General features: G+C 40.7%; 1 protein-coding gene across 2 annotated transcripts in view; it reads left to right on the top strand.

The window, feature by feature from the left end:
• The window catches only part of Ppp3cc (protein phosphatase 3 catalytic subunit gamma), a 79050-nt gene extending 53372 nt beyond the window's left edge, over positions 1–25678 (top strand). The window contains exons 6-15 of one of the 2 annotated variants that reach the window (XM_041672982.1): positions 1386–1525; positions 5632–5709; positions 5793–5887; positions 9598–9723; positions 10599–10670; positions 18509–18535; positions 19537–19618; positions 20181–20278; positions 24217–24246; positions 25322–25678. In XM_041672982.1, the coding sequence (XP_041528916.1) occupies positions 1386–1525; positions 5632–5709; positions 5793–5887; positions 9598–9723; positions 10599–10670; positions 18509–18535; positions 19537–19618; positions 20181–20278; positions 24217–24246; positions 25322–25494 (921 nt within the window). In that variant the 3' untranslated portion in view covers positions 25495–25678. The remainder of the gene's footprint in view (positions 1–1385; positions 1526–5631; positions 5710–5792; positions 5888–9597; positions 9724–10598; positions 10671–18508; positions 18536–19536; positions 19619–20180; positions 20279–24216; positions 24247–25321) is intronic. The other variant, XM_041672992.1, reaches the window with a different exon arrangement.
• The last annotated feature ends 772 nt before the right edge of the window (positions 25679–26450 follow it).

Genomic DNA, 26450 nt, shown 5'->3' with positions numbered 1-26450 from the left:
ATTCTCCTGCCTCATCCACTAAAATGCTAGAATTATTCAACATATGCCACCATGCCTAGCTTGAAAACTTTAAATTATATTCCAGTGTTCAAGGAACACGAAAGTGTCCTTGACCATCCCTTAACCTTTAGTATTTAGTACATTGTGTTTGCAAAATGAGGAAATTTGAATAAGTGCTCTAAGCTCTGCCAGTTCTGAAATACATTGACTTTAACGTCTAAATGGTATGGGTTGGTTGCTCCATTTGATTTACACAGTGACTATTTCCAAGATTCTGTGTCTTTGTGATTGGGGAAAAGGAGCAGCCTTGTGTGCTTGCACTGTTGCTTGTGGCGCCTCCTCACACTCATACCCTCTCAGTTCTCACACAGATACAAAGTTTGCAGTGCTATTTAACAACTGAGTCAATTGTGATAAAAAGCTCCCCTCTCACTCAGCAGAAGCCCTCTTCTTGACTCTCAGATGTTCCCGTCTGTTCAAAACCTAAGTACTGGGGGCTGGAGAGATGGCTCAGAGGTTAAGAGCATTGCCTGCTCTTCCAAAGGTCCTGGAGTTCAATTCCCAGCAACCACATGGTGGCTCACAACCATCTGTAATGGGGTCTGGTGCCCTCTTCTGACCTGCAGACATACATACAGACATAATATTGTATACATAATAAATAAATAAATATTTTTAAAAAAACCTAAGTACTTATATTCTTTGATTTTTGTGTTTGTTTTTTTTTTTTTTTTTTTTTTTTTTTTTTTTTTTTTTTTTTTTTTTTTTTTTGGTTTTTCGAGACAGGGTTTCTCTGTGGCTTCGGAGCCTGTCCTGGAACTAGCTCTGTAGACCAGGCTGGTCTCGAACTCACAGAGATCCGCCTGCCTCTGCCTCCCGAGTGCTGGGATTAAAGGCGTGCGCCACCATCGCCCGGCTTTTGTGTTTGTTTTTAAGTTAAAGCAGCATTGACTAAATATGGAAGTTAATAACAAATATTGAAATGTTGCCACTGCATAGAGTGGGAAGAATAAAAAGCCTGTGGTAAAGAAAACCTCTCCTTTGAAATAAAGTAAACAGTGTAAGAATCACTGTCAAGCATTCCTAAACTGAAATTAAATTAGTCTCTAAGAGTTTGTGGCTGCCGATTTCACGTTTGAGTTGAGTGCCTGCTGCACTAGATTAGCACAGAAGGAGGTCTGTTCTACAGGATTCTCAGATGACAGAAACAGGACACTGCAAACCTTTATGACAGAGCACTCATTCTCCCAGGACCATCCTTCGGGCTCACTGCCCCATCGTTAGTGCATTCCTTAGGTAGAGAGGACTTTTGACCTGTCTGCTTCCAGGAACCCTTTTGCTTTCCTGATGTTTTCCCCCTCTTTTGGCTCTTGTGTGTCTTCTAGTTAGATAGGTTTACTGAGCCTCCTGCTTTTGGGCCGGTGTGTGACCTGCTCTGGTCTGACCCCTCAGAAGAGTATGGCAGTGAGAAGACCCTGGAGCATTATACCCACAACACTGTCCGCGGCTGCTCCTACTTCTTCAGGTAAGCCGGTCCTTGGAGGGGAGAGCGCTGAGAAAATGGGTTCTAGCCGGTATGTGTGTATGTCTGTGGGTATATAGGCAGTTGTGAACCACCAATGTGGGTGCTCCAAACTGAACTTGGGTCTTCTGCAAGAGGAGTATACACAATCTATTTTATGAAATTAATATTTTAAAAAATATTTTTAAAAGTTTTTGTGTATAAGTGTTGTACCTGCATATCCATCTCTGGACCACCTGTGTGTCTGGAGCTCTCTGAGGTCTGATCCCTAGAACTGGAGTTGTGGAGCCGGCAGCCAAGTGGGATGCTAAAACTGAATCTGGGTCCACTGAAGGAACAGAGAGTGTTCTCAACCACTGAATCATCTCTCCAGCCCTGATTTTATGAAAAAAAAATTTTTTTGAGACAGGGTTTCTCTGTGTAGCCCTGGCTGTCCTGTAACTAGCTTCAGGAGGGCATGGTCCATCATACCATATTGGGATAGAAGCAATCCACAAGGTCTCATCCTCTGTGAAAACAAAAGAAGAAACTCCTTTCCAAAGCATCATGTCCTTAGATCCAAATTTTAAAGTCAAAGTATTTTCAAAATATCTATGTTGGATTAGTTCATCAGCATTAATAAACAAATATCTTTTAGCAGCTGTTGCTCCTTCCTCAGCATTCAAACAATTCAAAGAGAGCATAATAGCATACAGTATCAAGATTCTCTGTGTATTTTCCATCTTTGTGCGGCTTTATTTTAACCTTTAATCTCAGTGCTTGAGAGATAGAGACATACAGATCTCTGTGAGTCAGAGGCTAGACTGATCTACATAGTAAGTGCCACGCCTACCAAGGACTACAAAGAAAGACTTTGTAGATGACTTTACTTTTTCTACAGAGAGTGTGATTCTGAAGATCTGGGCCAGGGGATCCTATTATGTAGTGAGAAGCTCCCCAGCTTTTAGAATGTCTGGCGTAGATGAAAATAAAAAAATGAATAGGGCTGGGCTGTGGTGGTGCATGCCTTTAACCCCAGCACTTAGAAGGTAGAGGCAGGTGGATCTCTGTGAGTTCAAAGCTAGCCTGGTCTACAAGAGCTAGTTCCAGGATAGCCTCCAAAAACTGCAGAGAAACCTTGCCTCTCAAAAAAAAAAAAAAATGAATAGGACACTGTGATCTAAGCTTAGGACATTTCCTGGAAATTGGCTATTGTCCTAAAGCTCACATGGGAGCTTTTGGTGTGGTTTGCCAAGCAAAAAAAATAAATAAAAATAAAAAAAGGAAGGTTGAAATGTAAATTATTTTTAATTCCAGTGTTCTATCATGAAAAATAATGCAATTATTTTGTTCCCTAAAACATTTGCTGATTGGCTAAGATAATGCAATAACTAAATGAAGTAAGCATATACAAAAGAAGCCTTGATTTATTTGCCTTTAAACATTTTTGAAATAATATTTTTGTATTCTTCTCTGCCAACCTTTCTAGTGACTTATTTAGTGAAACAATTTAACTTTTCCTTCTTTTGACATTGCTTAAGAACTTAGCATCAAAAAAAAAAAAAAAAGAACTTAGCATCATTGGGTAAATGTCATTTGGTACAGTTCCTGTGGTCACTTGCCAGCACCTCTTACAGTACCTAGGCCTTCCACCCCAGAACCCTCTTTCTATAATCTGTCTTGGGGATTGCAGTGAATCCCCACTCACCTGAGATAACTGTTGCCCAGTCCGTCCTCACAGAGCTCTCAAGCTCTCATGAACATAAACTGCAGAACAACAGAACACGCTCTGACTTTTTCCCTGATCTTCATTTCTTTTGTTTTATGTGTATAAGTGGTTTTGCTCACATGTATGTTTATGTACCATGTCTGCCTGGTGTCCATGGAGGCCAGAAAAGGGCATCCGATCCCCTGGAACTGGAATTTTGGAGGAAGGTGCTGAGAACCAAATCCAGGTCTTAGGCGAGTGCCGGAGGTTCTCTTGATGACTGAACTCCCCCTCCAGCCCTGTCCTGCATTCTGTTCCTATCTTTGTACTTTTGTCAGCTGTTCGTCTCCGTGTTGGCAGTGGTACTCACGCACCGTGCCAAAGTGCTGTCCAGTGTTTGTGAGCACACATGGGGTAATGTAACTTACACAGAAAGTAGGTCTATACTGGATTTGCCAGGTGTGAGCTGTGTTACTGGCCATAAGTTAAATGTTAAAGATTCCATAGCATATTTACATAAAATGTCCTTATACAGAAAGAATATCTGAAACACATAAGTGGTTGATGAAAATACTGTGGCCAAAGGTTCCTAGAAATCTTTTTAGTTTTTCGAGACAGGGTTTTTCTGTGTAATAGTCCTGGAACTCGCTTTGTAGACCAGGCTGGCCTCAAACTCACTGAGATCCGCCTGCCTCTGCCTCCCAAGTGCTGGGATTACAGGTGTGTGCTACCACCACCTGGCTAGCTCCTAGGAATCTTAAAGTACATTTAGCCTACAGGAACAATGCCTCATGGAATGACTCCTGGGTCTTAGGCTTTTCCAAGATTTTATAACCTCCTACCTCATTGCTAGAGCCTCCATAAAACCACTTCACAGTCTATGAATGGCTGACAGGCCATTGTTTCCATGACAGACAGGAGCAGGGACTTCTTGTTCTGCAATGGTGTGTAACGGGCGTAAATGAATGCAGACAGATTGTAAAAAATATATACAGCTTTAATGGGGAAATAGACTTACAGTACCACGGTTCTGCGGAGAACAGGAAGCAGAAGGGGCACACTCGCCTGATTTATAAGTAAACATTCGCCCGAGGCAAACACGCCCTCTAAGGGGCTGGACTTATTCCTACAATGGTGAAAATGTTTATCCAAAAATTAAACTTTTTCCATTGAACATAGGGAAAAGCAAAGTTGCCCCCTTTCTTTTTCAGACCATCCCAAGCTGGTCTCAAACTTACTATGTAGGAAAAGATGACCTTGAACTTGTGATTCTTTTGTCTCACTGGGATCATAAGTGTGTGTAGCACCCCTAGTATATAGTTTGGGGGGGTTAAATCCAGGACTTTGTGCATGCTAGGCAAGCACTGTCCTAATTCAAGAAACAACTTAAAAAAAATAAGTAATTAACATCTACACACTCAGGATAATTTTATATTCTCCAGTTCCTCCTATTTGTTATCCAGAAAAGTAAAAATAATAAGGCTGTTTTAGGATTATATGCAGATAGCATTAGAATATGGTATTCTAGGGCTGAAGAGATAGCTCAGCAGTGAAGAGCACTGGCTGCTTTTTCAGAAGTCCTGAGTTCAATTCTCAGCAACCCCATGGAGGCTCATAACCATCTCTAGAGGGACCCCCATGCCTTCTGCTGTTGTGCAGGCATACATGAAAGTAGAGCACTCATATACATAAAATACATAAATAAATAAATCTTTAGAAAAGAATATGGTGGTCTATAATATTAATATCTACTCCTAAAATAGACATGCATAGTATTATCTTAGTGTTGATATTACATATAAAGCTATAAGTAGATTCTTTTAAAAAAAACTTCTCTAAAGGTTTGATGATTGAAGAAAGTCTGCACTCATTTTGTAGCATTTACTATATACAGACACATGCAGACATGCTGTTGTAGTATGTTTTTATATCAAAATACCAAGAAAAGTTTTGATTGTATCATTAGTGTTAAAATAAAATAGATTAAAGGATGGGTAAACTGTTTCTATTCTAAGGTATCCTCTTCAGGTTTGATAGTAATATGTATTATTGAAATAGAAATTATTGATTTCTGGACTTTTAATTAAAGTGCAGTGGTGGGGCTGGAGAGATGGCTCTGCGATTAAGAGCACTGACTCTTCTTCCAGAAGACCTGGGTTTAGTTCCCAGCACCCACATGTTGGCTCATAGTTGTAACTCTAGCTCCAGGGGATCTTCCCCCTGCCTTTGGCCTCTGCAGGCACCAGTTACACATACATACAATCAGGCAAAACTCTCATACATATAAAATAAATCTTGAAAAATTCAATAGTCTGTAGTATTTGTAATCTTAAAACAACTCTGAGATTGGGTTTTCCCTTTATTTCTATTAAAACCTAACTGCTGGAATTCTGGACTTCTGTATTCTCATTTTCTTTTTCAGTTACCCTGCGGTTTGTGAATTTTTACAAAACAACAGTTTATTATCAATAATCAGAGCCCATGAAGCCCAGGATGCTGGGTAAGCTGCGCTAAAATTTTCACATATCCCCGCAGAGATTTTATTTTAGTGTGAAGATGCCTGAGCTCCCATGTCTTTTCCAGGTACCGAATGTACAGGAAGAGCCAAACAACGGGCTTTCCGTCACTCATCACGATTTTCTCTGCCCCTAATTACCTCGATGTTTATAACAATAAAGGTAAAGAAGCCCAACAATATTTATATGTGAATTTGTTAGTAACTATGAGCTCTAGTTTAATTTTGTGTTTTATTTTATTGTGTTAATTTACTTACTTTTATTTTTTGGTTCTATGGGTTGAACCCAAGACCTTGTGTTTTTGAAGCACTCACTCTACCACTGGGCCATATCCTCAACATCTATTCTTAAGTACAAAATTTCAGTCAGATAAAAAGGTCTTGGGTAGAGATGTGGCTCTGTGGTAAAGCATGTGTTTGGCTTTGGAAAGATCTTAGCATTGATCTCCTCATGCTTCAGTCTCCCAAGTGACAGGTCATAGGCATGCACTACCATATCTAGATGAAGAAGAGCTCTCTTATTTTTTTTAAAACAACCTTTTATACATACCAATCCCAGTTCCCCCCTCCCTTCTCCCACTCTCCCCACCTTTTCCACACTCCACCCCCCTCTCATTCACTCCTCAGAGAGGATAAGGCCTCCCATAGGGAGTCAACAAAGTCTGTTGAGGCAGGACCAAGGCCCTCTCCACTGTATCTAGGCTGAGTAAAGGTATCCTTCCATAGGGAATGGGCTCCAAAAAGCCAGTTGATGTAGTAGGGATAAATCCTGATCCCTCTCCCAGTGACTCCACAAAGTGCCCAAGCCAACAACTGTCACCCACATTCAGAGAGCTTAGTTCGGTCCTGTGCAGGTTCCTCAGCTGTCAGTCTAGAGTCAGTGAGCTCCTACTAGCTTGGGTCAGCTGTTTCTGTGGGTTTCCCCATCGTGGTCTTGACCCCTTTGCTCACATTATCACTCCTTCCTCTCTGACTGAACTCTGGGAGCTCAGCCCAGTGCTTAGCTGTGGATCTCTGCATCTGTTTCCATCAGTTACTAGATGAGGTTCTATGATGACAAATAAGATAGTCATCAATCTGATTACAGGGGAAGGCCAGTTCAGGCACCCTCTCTACTATTGCTTAGATTCTTAGCTGGGATTATCCTTGTGGATTCCTGGGAATTTCCCTAGTGCCAGGTTTCTCGCTAACCCCATAATGGCTCCCTTTTTCAAGATACCTCTTTCCTTGTTCTCGCTCTCTGTCCTTCCCCCAACTTGACCATCCCATTCCCTCATGTTCTCTTTCCCTCTCCCCTCCTTTCCCACCCCCGCCCCCCCCACCATGCTCCCAATTTACTCAGGAGATCTTGTCTATTTCCCTTTCCCAGGGATCCATGTATGTCTCTCTTAGGGTCCTCCTTGTTCCCCAGCTTCTCTGGGATCGTGGACTATAGGCTGGTATCCTTTGCTTTATGTCTAATATCTACTTATGAGTGAGTACATACCATGTTTGTCTTTCTGGGTCTGGGTTACTTCACTCAGGATGGTTTTTTTCTATTTCCATCCATTTGCCTGCAAATTTCAAGATGTCATTGTTTTTCTTTACTCCATTGTGTAAATGTACCACATTTGAAGAAGATATCTTATTGGAACAAAGGTCAATAAATTTAGAGTACAAATTACTGCTTGGCCTTCATCTCCTAAGAGATCTTTAGTGTATAAATACTGATTATAGTGGAAAACTGTAACATAACAGAGTCATGTTAGAACAGTTAGTGTAAGTTAATAATACTACCTCAAAATAGTTACCATTTGATGACACTTTATTTTGTTTGGTATTTTAAAATGGGGACTCGCTGTGTGGCCCAGGGCAGCCTCAAACTCACCATCCTTCTTTGGCCTCCCCAGTACTGGGATTTAGACATTTATCATTATACCTGGCTCAACATTTGGTGTTTTTTGATTTTGTTGTAGTTGTTGTTGTTTTTTGTTTTGGTTTCTTTTCTTCGAGATAGGGTTTCTCTATGTAGCCCTGGCTGTCCTGGAACTCACTCTGTAGACTAGGCTGACCTCAAACTCAGAGATCTGCCTACCTCTGTCTCCCAAGTTCTGGGATTAAGGGTGTGAGCCACCACAGCCTGGCCTTCATATACCTTTTCCTCATAATTTCACCGATGAAAAGTGCTGTTCTAATTTGCATTTCTAATTAGCAGTAAGTTTAAAAATGTTTTACATTTATTTATTACTTTTCATGTGAATATGTGTTCATGCGGAATTAGGAACTTTTAAAACTATAAAGAAGGCTTTCTCATTGCCCAGCTTTTGGTTGGGTGTTGTCCCTTATCTGAGGCAGCAAGATGGTGGCTGCAAAGACAAAAAAGTCTCTAGCCAGGCGAAGGTGCTGCACATCTTTAATCCCAGCACTCAGGAGGCACAGGCAGGTTGGATCTCTGTGAGTTCAAGGCCAACCTATTCTACAGAATGAGTTCTAGGACAGCCAAGGCTTTATAGAGAAACTCTATATCGGAAAAACAAAACAAAACAACAACAACAAAAAAAAAACAGACTCTGAAGATAGTCTGACAGGGCAAAATGAAATTGGTTATCCTCACCAACTGCCTAGGAAATCTGAAATAGAATACCATGCTTTGTTGGCTGAAACTGGTGCCCATCACTACAGTGGCAATAGCATTAAATTGGACACAGTATGTGGGAAATACTACAGAGTTTGCACATTGCCTATCATTAACCCAAGTGATTCTGATATTAGAAGCATGCCAGAACAGATTGGTTGAAAAGTAAACCTGGAAAGTTTTTCTTTAATAAAACTTTGCCAGAGCTGATTAAAAACAAAAACAGAACAAATGTACAGAAAATCAGCTTGGTACAGGTAGGCATGCACCTGTGTGACAGGGTACTGTTAAGTGTCCATAGGCACCCTCAGAATTCTGAGAATAGAAGAAACTGGTTGTTTTGCTTTGTTGGGTTTTTTATTGTTGTTTGTTTTGTTTGGTGTTTTTGATTTTTTTCAAGACAGTATTTCTCTGTGTAATGGTCCTGACTGCCCTGGAACTCATTTTGTGGACCAGGCTGACCTTGAATTCACAGAAATTTGCCTACCTCTGCCTCCCTAGTGCTGTGATCAAAGGCATGCACTACCACCACCTGGCAGAAACTGCCAGGTTTTTTGTTTGTTTGTTTTTGTTTTTTTGTTTTTGTTCTCAAGACAGAGTTTCTCTAACAGTCCTGGCTGTCCTGGCACTTGCTTTGTAAGACCAGGCTGGCCTCAGACTCACTGTGATCTATCTGCCTCTGCCTCCCATGTGTTGGGATTAAAGGCATGTGCCACCACTGCCTGACAAGAAACTGCTATTTTTAAAATTTACTGTGAGGAGAGATTTTATCCTTAAACATTAATTATAAGTTGCTCAAGGTTTATAATTTTATAGCCTCCCACTGTGAATTGATAAATTTCTAGAGGGTTTATAAGAGGGTTTGACAGTGGCTCATGACTAGCTAAACAAGTCTGTCTATTCAATGGGTGATATTTGCGCTTAGAGGTGATTACAGCTGTTTGGCCAGTAAATGGAAATTATGGGAAGTTTTTCTTTGTTGAACCTGAGGTTTATTTAATAGCTAATGTACAGCAAACACATTGTCTTCCATGTTTTGACCGTGTCAACTCCTCAGGTAACTTTATTCCTTGTGATAATCCCCACGAGAATGAACCCTGCACAATTCTTTAAACTTGTCAAGCTCTCCCGACCTTGTCCTGAATTTACAAATGGGAAATAAGTTATTGAAGTCTGTAACTAGCCCACAGCTGGGCAAAGCACAGTAGCTGCTATGCCGTGGTTCTCTGTGCCCAAGTGTCTTGTGTTTTACTTTTTAGCTGCAGTGTTGAAATACGAAAACAATGTCATGAACATCAGGCAGTTTAACTGTTCTCCACACCCCTACTGGCTTCCAAATTTCATGGATGTTTTCACATGGTCTTTGCCTTTCGTTGGAGAAAAAGGTAAGAGAATCCCAGTATGCATCTGAACACCGCCAGCTTTCTCCTGACCAGCCACGAGATATTTTACATTCCTGAAGTTTATCAGAAACGGGCGCTAAATTTTGTTGTTTTCTTTCTACGAAGATTTTGTGTGGCGGGCAGAGGATAACTTGTGGTGTTGGTTCTCTCCTTTCACCTTTACATGAGTTTTAAGGATTGAACTTGGGTCACCAGGTTTGCACAGGAACACCTTGATCCACTGAGCTCTCAGAGAGATTTTTAAATGACATTAGTATTCTATTATTGTTTTCTTATCTGAAACACCAATTTAAAGCAACTGTCCTGTGCGATCAAGTTATTAAAGTAATATGGTCACTATTCTACTTTTTTATGAATTAACAATGCTAAAGGGAATTAGACAGGATTTGTTGTCTTTGAGTTTTATGTGTATAGCTGTACAAGTGTACGGTACAAACATAACACCTAGTTACACAGTGAGCTGTATAGACATAAAACACAGTTACACAGTGAGCTGTACAGAATAAAACAGTTACACAGTGAGCTATACAAACAAAACAAGTCTATTGGATATAGGCCTGTTGTAACTTCTTTGTAAAATGAGAAGAAATTTTTACTTGCATAACTGAGCCAAAGGTTCTGAACAGCCATCTAATAATGAAATCAAGTAATTCTGTGATAGAATTGTCAGATTTTCATCTAACCAAGACAAGTATGGACATAAGTTCTCTCGGAACCTAATGATCTACTTTTAATGCTCCTCACGTAGCTATTTATAATAGGATAAGTTGTTTCTGTCAGCATTTACTTAATGTATTTTTATTTATGTACCTTTGAAAAATATTAACTGTGTACAAATGCACTATCTTGTCATACAGTCACAGAGATGCTGGTCAATATTCTCAACATATGCTCTAATGATGAGCTGATCTCAGATGACGACGCAGAAGGTAAACTTCTTATTCAAACTAGAAACTAATGAATTTTGATTGATTTATTTTGAAATTTTTTTGGTCTCACTAAAAAGAATTATGTTAATTGTAGAAAAAGTTTGATAACTGTAGGACTCACAGACAGGAAGAAAATAATCACTATTATTCTGCCACCCCAGAGGTCTGCTAATGTGTTTGTGTAAACTCTCTTTGTCTTTGCATAGATTTTTTTTTCCTTTTCATTTTTGTCACTTGCAAAAATGAGGTGACATGATGGTGTCATGTCTTTATATCTATTTCTCATTTCCCTTTGGAGTTTAGTTTCTCATAGTTACATAGTTGTTCATGTTATCATTCATTGTGCTAATCAATCACATGCTACTGGATATTAGTTTTTTTTTCCCCCTTCAACTTGAGCTTTTTAAATTGCTACAATTTTTTTACAGGCAGTGGTAGTGCATTCCTTTAGTCCCATCTCTCAGGAGGCAGAGGCAGGTGGATCTCTGTGAGTTCGAGACCAGCCTGGTCTTCAGATTGAGTTCCAGGATAACCAGGGCTACACAGAGAAATCCTGTCTCGGGGGGGAAGGGGGAAAGAATTCAAATTCTTATAGATAAATCATTACACGTTCTATGGACAGTCAGTCTTTGTTATATGATTGATGTGTGCCAAATACTGTTTATGTCTTGTTCTTAATAAATTAACTGTATTATAAGGAAGACAAACAAGAAATAAATATGATGCAGTTACTGATATTTGCTATGGAAGAAGTAATACAATATTAGTAAACCTGAGAGTAACGTTTTCTTCTTTATAGGTTAAATGTCTAGAAACTGCATATGTATATCAGTTAGTATGTAAAGCTTAATCTGATACAGATAGCCTTTTAAAAGGCTATGTAAATTTGTATCTCTGTGATACATAGTTCTCATGCTTCCTCTAGTACTGTTTATTTTTCTTGTTACAGTTTGTGTGTGCGTACACACACACACACACACATACACACACACACACACACTCGCAGTGCCAACACTAGAACCCAGACATTGTGCAAACTAGGCAAGCATTTACCACTGAGTCGAATCCCTAGCCCTAGTTTTTAATTTGTTCTTTTTTGCCCCAACATATTTTTATTAACATTTATACTTTATGGTAACTAATAAACAATTCTCTTGTGTTTATTCCTCATGTTTTTTTTCTATTTTGTGATTATCAATTCATTTATTACTAGTTCTACTGGATTATATGCACGTTTTACTTCCCATATTGGTGTGTAAGATATCTTTGTATTGTGTTTGTGAATAGTAACATTGGTTATATGTGTAGCTAAGTGCTTTTTCCCCCATGATTTCTATCACTGTGGATTCATTTGTTACCTTTAGAAGAACTGTTTGAACTAATTTGTAGCCAGGTGCTTCTAGTGTGTTGTCAGTGGTTTGATCTGAAAGACAGGCTCTAACTTTTTTCTGAGGATACAGGAGATTCTGGAAATACAGTGTCACATGATCACAAACCTCCAAGTCACATTTTTTACAGACCTGTGCCAAGGCAATTCACTTACCTGTTATATAAAACATCGATGGTATAGAATGCATAGCGCCTGCTAGGAATCTAGAGCAACTGCCCAAACAGATTTTTATTAGATTCTTCATGGGGAATTGTGAGCAGATAGAGTGTAGCTTGTGTGAGTTCCTTTTCTGGACTGGAGATTGTTGAATGGAGCCAGACCTTTTGAGAAGATTTAAAAAGAAGAGCTTAAGTTAGGGACGATGAAATATGTAAAAAAAATTACTTGATTAAGTTGATATGCAAATCTAAGTAGAAATGGAAATGATTATAAACTTCTTGGACTGGTGAGGTGGCTTGCTGAGAAAGGCCGTTGCTGACAGGCCTGATGACCTGAGTGCCATTCCCGGGATCCACATGGCAGAAGAGAACTGGTTCCCACAAGTTGCTTTCTGACCTCCGCACACCACTGCATAGTGTGCAGCTGGTGCTCTCTTCTCCCCAGATGGGTTCTGGGGCTCTGACTCCATCCATCTTTGTGGGAAGAACCCTTACCCCCTGAACCCATCTCACTGTCTGAAAACTTGGATTTTAAATAAGCAATACAATCTAAGGATTTCTACTTTAGTCTCGCCTGTTAAGACAGCTGGAAAAGCTAGTTGTTTTTTGAAACGGCTTTTCTGTGTAGTCCTGGCCATCCTGGAACTCTGTAGACCAGAGTGGCCTCAGACTCAAAGATCTACCTGCCTCTGCCTCCCAGGCGCTAGGATTAAAGTCATTTGCCACCACCGTCTGGCTTGAATAGTCTTTAAATCCATATGAAAGCAGGCAAAAAAGTAAAAAATTACAAAATGAGAATAGAAAATACAGACAGTTGAACCAGTGTTTGAGACCATTTCTTTCTTGAAAACTCATGAATTTCAAAGGAGGAGGTAAAAAGTTTAAGAGCAATTTTTATAGTCTTGTGTAGCTAAGCTTAAAAAAATGGGTTTTATGACTTCCCAAGGAGGATGTACATGATCATAAGTTTCTACTCATTAGTTTGGGACCTTGAAGGGTGTATCTGTGAGAGCAAGGATAAACTAGAAGGAAATATATTGTCTTTCTTCATCATTTCAGCTTTTGACATGAAGTCCAACCTCTGACAATATCCCTGGGATAGCAGCATGTCAGATATTAATAAGCAGTCTGTCAATACAGTATATGGCCATAACTGAAATAACCAAGCAAATAAGGAGATACAACAGCAGAATGAGGAAGAGGAAGGATTCCCCGAAACAGCTGGCAGTTTGGCTCAGTGGGCAAAAGGGATTGCTTCGGGAGCCTGTGGCCCTCGATTGGATCCTCAGAACCCACATAAAGAAAGGCGGGAGAGAACCGCTGCACGGAGCTGTCCTCTGACTGTGTGTTCACACTGTGACACAACCTTCCCCAGCACACAGGCATGGGCAATAATAGTAACAGAAATAGGATCTTTTAAAACAAACTTCCAGGGGCTGGAGCTGGTTCAGCAGTTAGAAGCACCCAGTGCCTACATGGTGACTCAACAACTTTCTGTTACCTCCTCATGGGCACAAGGCCTGCGAGTGGTGTACAAACATGAAGGCAAACTACCTATACACATAAATAAAATATTAAAAAAATTAATTCTGGCCAAACCTGGAATTAAAGGCATATACCTTTAATTCTTCTACTCAGAGGAGGCAGAAGCAAATGAGTATGTGTGCATTCCAGGCCAGCCTGGGATACACAGTGAGGTCCTGTCTCAAAGAATTTTCAGGAGCAGCAGAAATTAAAAATAGGCCTTCCAGATTATACAGACATTGGCTTCATCAGGTCAAACTTACAAACAAACAAACAAAAACAAATTTAAGATTGACTTGTCTTAGCCTCCTGAGCCCTGGGATTAAGGTGTGTACTACCATCCTTGGCTTGGTTTAAGTACTTAAAAGACCAGGTTGAAGATGTTGGTAGATAACTGAAAAGTGTAGCAGATTTGATAAAGTGTCAAATATGAAATTTATAAGACTGAAAAATAAGATAACAAATTAGCAAATTTGATGGCTAAAGGTTTAAAGAATAGCATAGGGGCACTTGCTCTATAGATGTCAAGATTTACTGTAAAGCTACAGTGATTAAAATGATTAATTCAAGGGTAGATAAGCATTAAAACAGATTAGAGAATCCAGAATTAAACCTTGATTTTTATCAGAGGTGGTACTGTAGAATGACTGTCTCTCTCTCTCTCTCTCTCTCTCTCTCTCTCTCTCTCTCTCTCCTGTTCTTTTTTTTTTTAAGACATGGTCTTACTGTGTAGCTCTGGCTGTCCTAGAACTCACTTTATAGACCAGGCTAGACTTGAACTCTGGATTAAAGGTGTGTACCAGCAATACCTGGCTAATAATGGTATTAAAATTAATACTTAGTGAACACCCACTTTTGAAAAAAAAATCTATGTGGAATTTATTTTGTATATCCAGAATACTTGTTTTTGTGGCTTTCTATTTCATTGAGATATGAAAGGTAGAGCAGGCTGAGGATGTGGCTCCAGGGTGGAGAACTTTCCTAACACCTGTGAGTTCCTGGGCTGCTATCTAGATTTGCTACCATCACAGCAACAAACTGATAAATAAGAACAATTAGTGATGAATGCCTCTCATCCCAGCACTCAGGACTGGGCCAGCCTGGCTTATGTAGTGAATTTCAGGTTAACCTGAGCTTCACAGAAAGACTGTTTTTTTGGTTTGGTTATTTTTTGTTTTTTGTTTTTCAAGACAGGGTTTCTCTGTGTAACAGTCCTGGCTGTCCTGGTACTCTCTTTGTAGACCAGGCTGGCCTTGAACTCACTAACATTTGCCTGCCTCTGCCTCCCAAGTGCTTGGATTAAAGGCATGTGCCACCATTGCTGCCCAGCGTCCCTTTCTTAACAAACAACAAAAGTTTTAAGAAATGAAATGCAAAGCAATGAAATTTGTAGTATTTATAATATAGAATTAACTTGATAACCTTGAAATGAGAAAATTTCTTTAAATGGGATGCAAAAAAATAGCCATCCAGAAAACTATTAATAAATTGGATAAATTAAAAGCAAGAACTAGAACTGGAGAGATGGTTCAATGATTAAGAACACTAGCAGCTCTTATACCCACATGGTTGCAGCCACCACCAGATCCAATTCTGGTCCAGAGATCTTATGTGAGGCTCCCTCTGGCCTTTGAGGGCACTGTATACATGTGGTACACCTACATATCTGCAGGTAGCACTCATACACATAAAACAAAATATCTTTTAAAAATAAAATAAAGATAAATGCTTTTGTTTGTTCAAAGACTCTGTCAACATATGAAAAGGCAAGCTGCCCAGAAGGACAGGATATTTGCAGTAAGCCAACAAATGGCCCACTGACAAAAGACTGGATTACCACCAATTAAGATGATGGGGTATGAATAGGCACATCACAAAGAATTTCCAAATGGTTAGCAAAAAATATGAAAAGATAGTCATGTTAGTAATCATAAAAATGCAAATTAAATCATGGCATATATCTTAGGGTTTCTGTAGCTGTGAAGAGACCATGACCATGGCAACTCTTATAAAGGAAAACATTTAATGGCATGGCATACAGTTTCAGAGGTTCAGTCTATTGTGGTGGGACATGATGATGTACAGGAAGACAATGGTGCTGGAGAAGGAGCTGAGAGCACATCTTGCAGACAACTGGAAGTGGTGTGAGATACTGGGCCTGACTTGAGCATATGAGACCTCAAAGCCCGCCTCCACAGTGACATCCTTCCTCCAACAAGACCTCACCTACTCCACCAAAGCCATATCTCCCAATAGTGCCATTTCTTTTGGGGGCCATTTTCTTTCAAACCACCACAGATAATATTTCATACTTACCATATTGGCCAGAATTAAAGATGAGTCTTGTCTAGTGTTGGCCAGCACGTGTAGTAATTGGAATGTTCATACACAAAAGTATAATTCGGTAGATTCCACTTTAATAGAAGGTCTGTTAAATTCCACTTTAATACACATGGTCTAGAACTGAGCATTCTTATATCCTAAGAAGAGACCAGAAATGTGCTTATGTGCAGCAAAGACAGATGCACTGAAATACGTGCAAGAGCACCACATGCGGTTATGTTAGAACAACCCAAATGATCATTGCAGTACAGGTGGTAAATTGTGCCATAGTGGATGGGCATGGTGCCACATATCTTTAATCCCAACACTTGGGAGGCAGAGGCAGGCAGATCTCTTTTAGTTGGAGGCCAGCCTGGTCTACTTAGTTCTGGAACAGTCAGGGCTATGTAAAGAGACTGTTTCAAAAACAAAACAACAAAATTGTAGCATAGTGCTGCAGTGGAACCATATGTGATAATAACAATGGGCCACAGTGAATAAGTGAATGAGTCTATTTATTTATTTATTTATTTATTTATTTATTTATTTATTATGGATACAGTATTCTGTCTGTGTGTATGCCTGAAGGCCAGAAGAGGGCACCAGACCTCATTACAGATGGTTGTGAGCCACCATGTGGTTGCTGGGAATTGAACTCAGGACCTTTGGAAGAGCAGGCAATGCTCTTAACCTCTGAGCCATCTCTCCAGCCCCTAAGTGAATGAGTCTTACAAACATAATGTTGGATAAAATAAGCCAACTGCCCCAATACTTAATTGTCCAGTTATGTGAAATCCCAAACCTGAAAACCACTGCCAGGCCTGAGGACCTTAGTTCAGTGCCTGGGACCCACATAGTGGAAGAAAAGAAACAACTCCTGCAATTTGTCATCTGATCTCCTCTTGCTGAGTGTGCACACCAAGAGAAGATAAATAGAAGTTTCTAAAAAACAATAAAAACTATAGTGCATATAGATGCATTCCTACATAGTAAAACTTTCACAGAGCAGGAAGAAAAAAATCCCCATGAAAAGTGAAAGAATGGTGTCATCTAGACAGGAGAGGCTGCAGGCCTCGGAGGTGCTGTGGGTTTTAGCAACATTGGTGACTGCCCTAAGTGATGAGTCTTACAGGCATGTGCTTCTTAACAAATCATATAGTGTAAAGTACAGAAAACTCACTGTGCTTCATAGTAAAAAACTGAAAAATTATATGCCTATAAAAAGGGAAAGATGGAACTTTTGGGAGCTGAGAAAACAAATTCATTGGAAGACAGTGGGGAAGGAGGCAAGTTAGAAAACATGTAACAGCACATGTATAAACATGCCTGGATGAGACCTGCTACTTCATGTGGTGGTAACTTAAAAAGCTAATTAGAAAAAACAAACAAAAACAAACCAAAGATCTTTTCCTGCTGTAAAGAAAGGTGCATCCACTGTTAAGGCTAGGAATGGAGCAAGGTAACAAGTTATTCTTTAAATGCATTAGTGAATTCACGTAGTTTATTTGGAGGCACTAACACCCTATTTAGTAATTAGAGGGTGCTGAATGTCAGTACCAGTTGCTAGAACTGAAAATAGAGGAGCAGGCAGGGACACTGAGCTCACCCAAGTGAAATAGGCAAGAACCTTTGAAAGAGCTGTTGATCCCCTTTGCTTCTGGTGACCTCTCCAAGTCTTGAGGCTGATCGCTAAAACTAAAGGAGTTCTGGAGCATAAATGACCCAACAAGAACTCGTTTCCCTAACAGAGGCCCAGCATGCAATGCTCGGAGCTATCAGTTGCCTTCTCCCAGTTCTAAAAGCTTTTGATTCCCTCCCTGTCTTAATCGTGAGTGAATACCGAGGATCAGCAGGTCCCTAAGCAAAGTCTTTAGGAGACAGTAGCCTTAGAGAGCAAGGTGGAACCCTGAAGGCTTACACCTATAAAAAGGAAAATGTCTTTAATCCCAGCACTCGGGAGGCAGAGGCAGGCGGATCTCTGTGAGTTCGAGGCCAGCCTGGTCTACAAGAGCTAGTTCCAGGACAGGAACCAAAAGCTACGGAGAAACCCTGACTCGAAAAATCAAAAAAAAAAAAAAAAAAAAAAAGGAAAATGTCTCCTGAAAATGAGACGTGCTAGCATGTCAGACAGCAGTGCAGTGTTCCTGCTAGATCTGCAAACTGTTCTGGCCGTTGTTTTTGTCCTTTGTTTTGTCCCACAAATAGTATCTTTGTGTTATTTTCGTGATGGGGGAGGTTGGATAATACTTGATGGGAATTGGTATGAACGGTTAAATTGTTAAGAAATGGAAGAAAGGACAGAAAAGGAGTTTGCATCAGCGCGCATGGAGCCTGCTCCTCTCCGTGCACTTCACTCCGATTTTCTTCTCTTCCATGGAACTCGCACCCTCCTCTCATGTGTCTGTCTCCATCTCCTTATTTCTTGGTGTCTCTTCTCTGTGAAGATCACTGCATTTCAAGCTGTCCGAAAGGTATCCAATGGAAATGTGCTGTGAGCTAAATCCTTGCTGTCTGCTCTGCCGCCATTGATTGGCTAGTCGTTTTGAATTGGTAGTGGAGCAGTTTCACATGGCTTCCCACCCTCCCTCTCAGTAGGAACAGCTGGTTCCTGTGAACCAGTTGTTTGATCCAGCAGCATCGGGAGGTGGGAGAGAGGGAGGAAAGCCTGTGTTTCTCCATCTGACTTTTGGATGCCATCTCCTGGTGTTCGCCTGGATCTTACCTTTCATGTTTGGGCTATTTCCGAAATCTTAAGTAAGAAAAGGCCATACAGTCTTACCTTAACTTTTCAGTGTTGCTTTTTAAAATGCCTTACCCATCCTGGGAATCTGTGTGACACAGTCGTTGGCAGATCCCGAAGAAACAGATAATGACTGGTGTGATGGGTGGAGATGAGAGATGAAAGCGGCCTCCTGAGTTCAGGACAGCTGCTCCCTTTGGCAGACCAGACCTGCATCCAAAGGTGGCACGTAGCTTTCTCAAAAGAGACCGTGGCTTGTAGCGGCTTGTCATTGTGAGCTTTGTGTCTTTGTTTCATCAGTCACTGTGTTCAGCATTTCAGACCTACACAACTTTCTGCTCCCCCCATAGATGACTCGGTGTCTTTTTGTGGCCCCTTTATTCATTCTTCAATTCTTATCTTCTGGTGTGTTCCTCTTGTTCCTTGCAACTTCCTGGGATTTTTTGTTTTGTTTTTTTTTTCAAGACAGGGTTTCTCTGTGTAGCCCTGGCTGTTCTGGAACTCTCTTTGTCACAGAGATGGCCTGCCTCTGCCTCCCGAGTGCTGGAATTAAAGGCACGCCCCACCACCTCCAGGTTATTGTTTTTTTAAAAAAAAAAATTAGGCTTTGATTCTTTTTTGTCGTTGTGGTTTCTCTTTAATTTAACTACAAAAGACACTCCATCCTGCATTTTAAAAAGCTGTCCTGTTAACCACATCCCTTTAACTCACTTGTTCTTTGTATTTTCTAAGGAAGCACTTCAGTTCGAAAAGAAGTCATCAAGAATAAAATCAGAGCCATTGGGAAAATGGCGCGGGTCTTTTCGGTTCTTCGGTAAGGTTCTGTCATTACACTGTGGGCTGAAGGCATTTGGAAAGTAGGTTAGAAGATAGCTTTAGAGTGGTGTTTTTAAGGTTGCCGTCTGGTGCTAGAACTGCGAGTCCTCTGGTTGAGTGTAGTACTTCTGGTTGAGTGCAGGTTGAACCAAACTTCCATGGGAAAGTAACAGTGTTTGGAAACCATTCATTTGGTACTGGCATAGATGTAGAGGTTTGATGTGGATTTTAGAGCCAGATTCCCCATGTTCAAATTCTGGCTTTCCTTACCTATGTTGTCTTGGATTTAATCTCTGGGTCTTAAGTTTCCTTGTCTATAAACTAGAGATTATAATAGGTCCTAGGTCAAGTGTTGTTAGCTGAGTCAAATGGGATAAAATGTGGGAAACAGTGCCTGGCTAACTGTTTCCATCTGAAGTGTTTGCAGAAACCCTGGGTCAGATGCAGGTCGGGGCCTGTCTTCATCTGTTGCTGCCTCTCTGTTACTCTTCTTCAGATGTCACTGCCTGGCTGTGCTGAGGCTCCCTGGCATTAACCAGGGCTTCCATGTTCCTTTGCAGGGAGGAGAGTGAGAGTGTGCTAACCCTCAAGGGCCTCACTCCCACAGGTACACTCCCCTTGGGGGCCCTCTCTGGAGGAAAGCAGACCATTGAGACTGGTGAGTATGAACGTGCCCCTTCCAAAAAGCCTGCCGCATTACCAGCCATCAGTGAACGTATTTAGAACCTGATGCTAGAGCAATGGATATTTATCTAAGGGAGGATGAATCTTGACCCTTATTTTTTCCTGTACACACACACACACACAAAATATTTCAGAGTAGTTGGCCTTTAAATGCAAAAGTTAAAACAAACTCAGTTAAAAGAAAGTGTAGAGAATAGGCATTGTAGTAGGCAGAGTCTTTAATAAGAGACAGAAAGTACTGACCTTAAAAGAAAGTAAAGTTTATTAAAATTAAATTACGCTTATGAAAGTACATAAGAGAGGGGCTGGAGAGATGGCTCAGCGGTTAAGAGCATTGCCTGCTTTTCCAAAGGTCCTGAGTTCAATTCCTAGCAACCACATGGTGGCTGACAACCATCTGTAATGAGGTCTGGACAGAATATTGTATGCATAATAAATAAATAAATATTTAAAAAAAAAAGAAAGTACATAAGAGAACAAAAAGGCTCGCCATAAGAATATTTCTGCGTTATCTATGTCTGACAAAGGCCTTGTTTTAGGATAGACAAAAAATAATAAGAAAAAAATAAATTTAAAATATAGCCCAATGATCTTTTCAGTTTATTTCACCAAAGAGGATTTCAAGATGGCCAGTAAACATCTATGAAGATGCCTAACGTAGTTACTCATCTGGAAGATAAATGTAAAGTCTAGTGAAATATGACTATATACCCATAGGAATGACTGAAATTAAAAAATCGACAAGCTCAAGTGTCTCTGAAGAACTGGACTAGATATAGGCTAGTGGGCTTATAACTAGACTCAACCACTTTGACCAGCTGATTGCCAGTAAAGGAAAACATATTTGTACCCACAGTGTGAAACTCCATACCAAGAATATCCAAGAGGAATTAGTATGCGTGTCTATCAGAAAGGATACTACATAAGGATGTTTACTATGGTTTTTATCATGGTAGCTCCAAATCAGAAGCAGCTCCCCTACCTGTTGCTAGTGAGTAAGTTGTACTATATTGATACGATGGGCTGTTGCTCACCCACTGGTCCTGTTGCTTTAACTTCAGAGCAGAAGCTCTGTCCATCAGTAAACGAGTAATGAGCTCTGAAATTCAGAAGTCATCCTAAATTGATTAAAACACCGATTCACACCAGAAATGAAGAGGCACAAAATATATTGGAACCAAGTCCAAAAAGGTGTGAAGAAACATGTACATTACAAGTTAGCATATCTATAAAATTCTCTTACTGCCCTTGGTTTGCTGCCCTTGAAAGATTTGCTCTTCCGAGATCTAGCAAAAACCTAAAAAAAAAAAAAAAGTAGATTAAAGCAACTTTGTGGATTAGTAAATTTTCAAAACTTTTCAAGTAAAGAAGCTATATAAACAAGTCTCTCTCTTTTTTACCCATATTACCCCAAAACCCCCTCATCAGCGCTGTTCACAGAAAATCTCACATGACTAAGTAACAAATCAAAGAGGATAAGTGTCTTTAAAACCAACAAAACCCGGCACGTTTCTTTAGGAGTGGCCTTAGGTTGACCATGCTTCCTTCAGTGGATGACTTCACAGCCATGTTCACAAGCGGCAGCACTAAATAGATTCAGTGAGTTACAAAGGTGAGAGGAGGTGGATATGTACATTGTATGTGTAAAACTCCTGCAACCATTGGGTTGAGGGTGCATATTTTATGGGCCTGTGAGATGACCCAGTGAGTAATAAATGATGCTTACTGCCAAACTTGATAACCTGAGTTCAGTCCCACATGGTGGAAGGAGAGAACTGCCTCCTGCACTCTTTAACCTCCGCATGTGTGCTGTGGCATGCTTGTGAACGCACACTTTCTCTCTCTCTCTCTCTCTCTCTCTCTCTCTCTCTCTGTCACAGACACACTAAATAAAAATGTAATTGGAACATTTAAGGGGCTGGAGAGATTGCTCAGCAGTTAAAAGCTGTTATTGCAGAGGACCCAGGTTTGATTCCCAGGAGAAACAATCATACCCATAAATAAAAATAAATCTAAAGTCAGATGGTGGCACATGCCTTTAATCACAGCACTCGGAAGAAAGGGCAGGAGGATCTCTGTGAATTCAAGGCCAGTTTAGTCTACATAGCTAGTTCCAGGACAGCTAGGGCTAGACAGATAAACTCTGTCTCGAAAAACAAACAAAAACCAAAATTTAAATACTGACTTACACACTCTAAACAATTGAATTTTATGATATAGGAATTATATGTTAGGGGACTGGAGAGATGGCTCAGTGGTTAAGAGCACTGCCTGCTCTTCCAAAGGTCCTGAGTTCAATTCCCAACAACCACATGGTGGTTCACAACCACCTGTAATGAGATCTGGTGCCCTCTTCTGGCCTGCAGGCCAGGCAGACCACTGTATACTTAATAAATAAATAAATCTTAAAAAAAAAAAAAAAAGGAATTGTATGTTAGTTAACAGTTTCATGATTTTTTTTTCTTACCACGTCCCTTGTTACAGACTGCTGTGCTAATAACCAATACAAAAGAACGGTCCTATGAGAACCCCAAAAATGTGATACTGGAGGCCTGTAGAGATGGCTCAACCACTAAGAGTACTTGTTATCCTTGCAGGGCACCTGGATTCAGTTCCCAGCACCCACACGATGGCTCACAATCATCCTTAACTCCATCCAGTTCTAGGGGACCTGACACCCTCTTCTGACCTCCATATATGCAGATAAAACTTTCATACATATGAAATAAACAAATCTAAAATACTTTTCTTTGAAATTTGATGCTGCTATGTACTACAGAAATTCAAACTCTAAATAGGCCAGCACGATTCATAGAATTTTAGACAAAGGTTTGGCTCCCATGTCCTCACGGCTGCCTGAGCAATGCCCTGCTCTGTGAGAAGCTGCTGTCATTTACTTATGTGGCTTATTGGGCCATCTGAGGTTAGGGAGGATGCATGTGGAGTGCTTTTAACGGAGCCTTCCAGGGGCATCCCAAGCACTTGGGTTGCCAGCAGATGTGGGAGGGCAGGTCGCTTTGCAGCTCCCCCCTTGTTGTAGTGACAGGTAGAGCCTCCCAGTGGTCTGCCCCTTCCCTGGGAAGATTGCTGTGGAGAGATGGAGTCTCTCTTGCTGCACCCTGGACCTTTTGTGTGTTTCACTGGCTGATAGAGAAGGCAGGAGGAAGTTTCCTTGTTGGTGGTCAGTTTTAAATTGCTTCCATTTCTGTCGCTGAGAGGGGGAAGGAAGATGGGTTTCTTAGTAATTGACCTGCTCTCCTACACAAGAACAGAAGCTATATATGGAGTGTCAGTGTGAGCCTCTGCATAACTTCCATCACAGATGGGTGTATGAATTTGAGTTCAAATCAGTGCCTAGTCATTTACCCCTAGACTGGAAGTAACATCTCATCTATAACCTATTTTTCTCCCTTTCCAAATGCCAGAGCTTTCCAAGGGGTACCATATTGCTGTTGTTTATTAAAAGGTTAAGGACAGTTGGATTATACATCAGTCATTTGAAAACATTAAGAAGAAGGATTTTTAAATAAGACCCAATAGCAGCTCGCCTGATATGATCTGTGCAGTTATAAACCCAAACACAGTTGTGATGTTAAATTATCTGATTTGACAAGTCATTTTGATGTGTGATCACATGACATAAACTAGCCAGCTGCTAGTTTCGAATGAAGAGAGCAGCAGTCCCGTGCCACCAGAAATGCTGGAAACGTTAGATCCTCCCCACTTCATGTGCACACCCTCCTTCAGCTCTTTGCAGTAATCCCCTAATTTCTTTTAACTCAGAACCGACTTCAGTTATGGGTGGGTGTGCTGGCCGGGGGACTCTGGGATGTCTGCTGGCAGCATTGCTGTTGGTTCACTCACTCTTTCTCTGTCTTCATTTTTCATGCCACTGCTCCTGCCTTCTTGCAGCCACAGTACAAGCGGCAGAGGCACAGAAAGGTATGGTCATGTCACTCTGTTGGAACGCCCCTGTGTCTATGCGCCAGTCACAAAGCTTCATCAGCATTTCCAGACTCACTTGTATCTGCAGAACTGTGACAGAAAAGGAGAGGATGGCCCTCAGTGTGGCCACGTGTCGGCCTGTTTCTCAGATGACCTTCACACAGTTTATGTCCTTTCTAAATCTGTCAGTTTTGTATAATGACAGAAGTCAAATGATTTAAGTAATTTTTTCTTTATTAAGAGAATTAGATAGGCATGCTTTGTTACCTAATGACTCAAAAGGCTAGCAGGCATGGAGGCAAAAATAGGTAGAACTTGGATGCTTCATTTCTGAAGTTGACCGAACTGAAGTTGCATTCAGACTAAAGTATCTTTGTTTCTATGGAGACACATTTTAAGTAATACCATTGGAATTGATAAACCTGTATTGTAGATTTAGTGATTTTATTAGATAAGGTGATTTCTTTGACAATTCAAAATTGAGTCAGGCTGGAATTATAGCTCAGTGGTAGAATGTTTGCTTAAGGTGTGTGAGGCCTGGGGTTCAATCCCCAATACCACAAGAAAAAAATTTCAAAGATGAATCAGATTGACAGTATCTAGAAGCTGTACTGATCTTATCCTATGTTCTGACTGTAAAGATAAAAAGCTGTTTTGAACAGATAGCTCTCTTGTTGCTTCTGTGTGGTCAGGGTGATGCTTGTGCTTAAAGCAACCATTTGTGTGGTGTGCAGGGTTCTCCTGGTGTCGCCCTTTTCTAGAACTGAGCAGGTTTCTCTTAAGAAACTATTTCAAATGTGTGAAGGCTAATTAAGAGCTAATCTTTCTTATCAGGATTATTTTTGCCAGAATTTTTAATCTATGACGGTTTCTTTCGCTCTGTGAGCTGTATGGAAGCAATGGTGGTGGACAAGGCTGATTTAATCACGTGTTGCTTGTCACCAGACATGTGCTCTGTGCCACCTCCTGTGTGTTCCTAGGAGATAGCTGTGTGCTTAGAAACTTGATCTAAGCTGTTAACTTTGCCACCTCCCTGAGCACTTCCTCCCCCCGCCCCTTTTTTTCTCTGCAGCCATCAGAGGATATCCACAGAAGATCCGGAGTTTTGAAGAAGCCCGAGGTCTAGACCGAATTAATGAGCGCATGCCACCCCGAAGAGAGGGTGGCCATCCTGATGGGCCAGTGAAGATGGTCCACTCACACGCTGCACGAAGGGGCGACCACAGAAAGAAAGCCCTGCAATGACTTGGAGCCCCGTGCAGCACAGATGAGTTCCAACCCTGCGATCAAATCATATTTATTTATTATTGAAAATGAAACAGAAACAACTCAAACAACTTAAACTTGGAGGTGCATTTGTAATTCAGCCGCATTTATTCTGTAAGAAAGATGACCATTTTATAAATTCTTTTAATTTATGTTCAATATATATAAAAAGTACTTCTGTTTTGTTCCCCGCTCCCCTCGTGGATCTGATTGTCGTCAGTCAGTGTGTGTGTGTGTGTGTCTGTGTCTGTGTGTGTCTGTGTGTGTGTGTGTGTGTGTGTGTGTGTGTGTTGAAGCTTTGTTCTGTAAAGAAGACTATCCCCTAATAAAAAGGGACTTGAAAGCCTCAACCCTGGGTTTCTGACTCAGGCTACTACTTAGCCCTTCTCTTGTCTGGGGAGGGGATTTCTTTCATTGAAGACTTGTAATTTTACTAACTCCAGCATGTCTTCTCATTCCCCTTTCTGTTTGGTACCGTTGAAGAAAACCTCAGGTGGCAGTAGCTAAAACTGCTTCTGTTCTGAGGGAAACTTGAACTTCCAAGAGAATAACTTAATCTAATGATTTTTAAGATCCAGGTGGGACTGGCTTCTGTAATAATTTACTTTTGGACTCTTCAGTTCCATGAGTGTGAGGTTTTTGTTTGTTTGTTTGTTTGTGATACACAGGATTGAGCCCATGCCTCACACATGGCATGAATGTCCTCTGCCACTCAGCTGTACCTCCACTCATAGGTTCATTTTAATGGTTCTAATACAGTTCCTCCTAAAAACTGAGATGGCTAAGGCTGATGTTGAGTTTGATCCCCAGGATCCACATGGTGGAAGGAGAGAAAGAACCAACTCACAGAAGTGATCCTCTGACTGCCATACAAACACTGTGGAACACACATAAATAAAAAAATTAATAATACTGAGAGGTTTTCTTAGAATTGC

The sequence above is a fragment of the Microtus oregoni genome, unplaced genomic scaffold (genome assembly GCF_018167655.1).
Source record: "Microtus oregoni isolate MIOR12 unplaced genomic scaffold, Mior012 000001F_ref0000356, whole genome shotgun sequence".
NCBI lineage: Eukaryota > Metazoa > Chordata > Mammalia > Rodentia > Cricetidae > Microtus > Microtus oregoni.
This window is presented reverse-complemented; position numbering and strand designations above follow the sequence as displayed.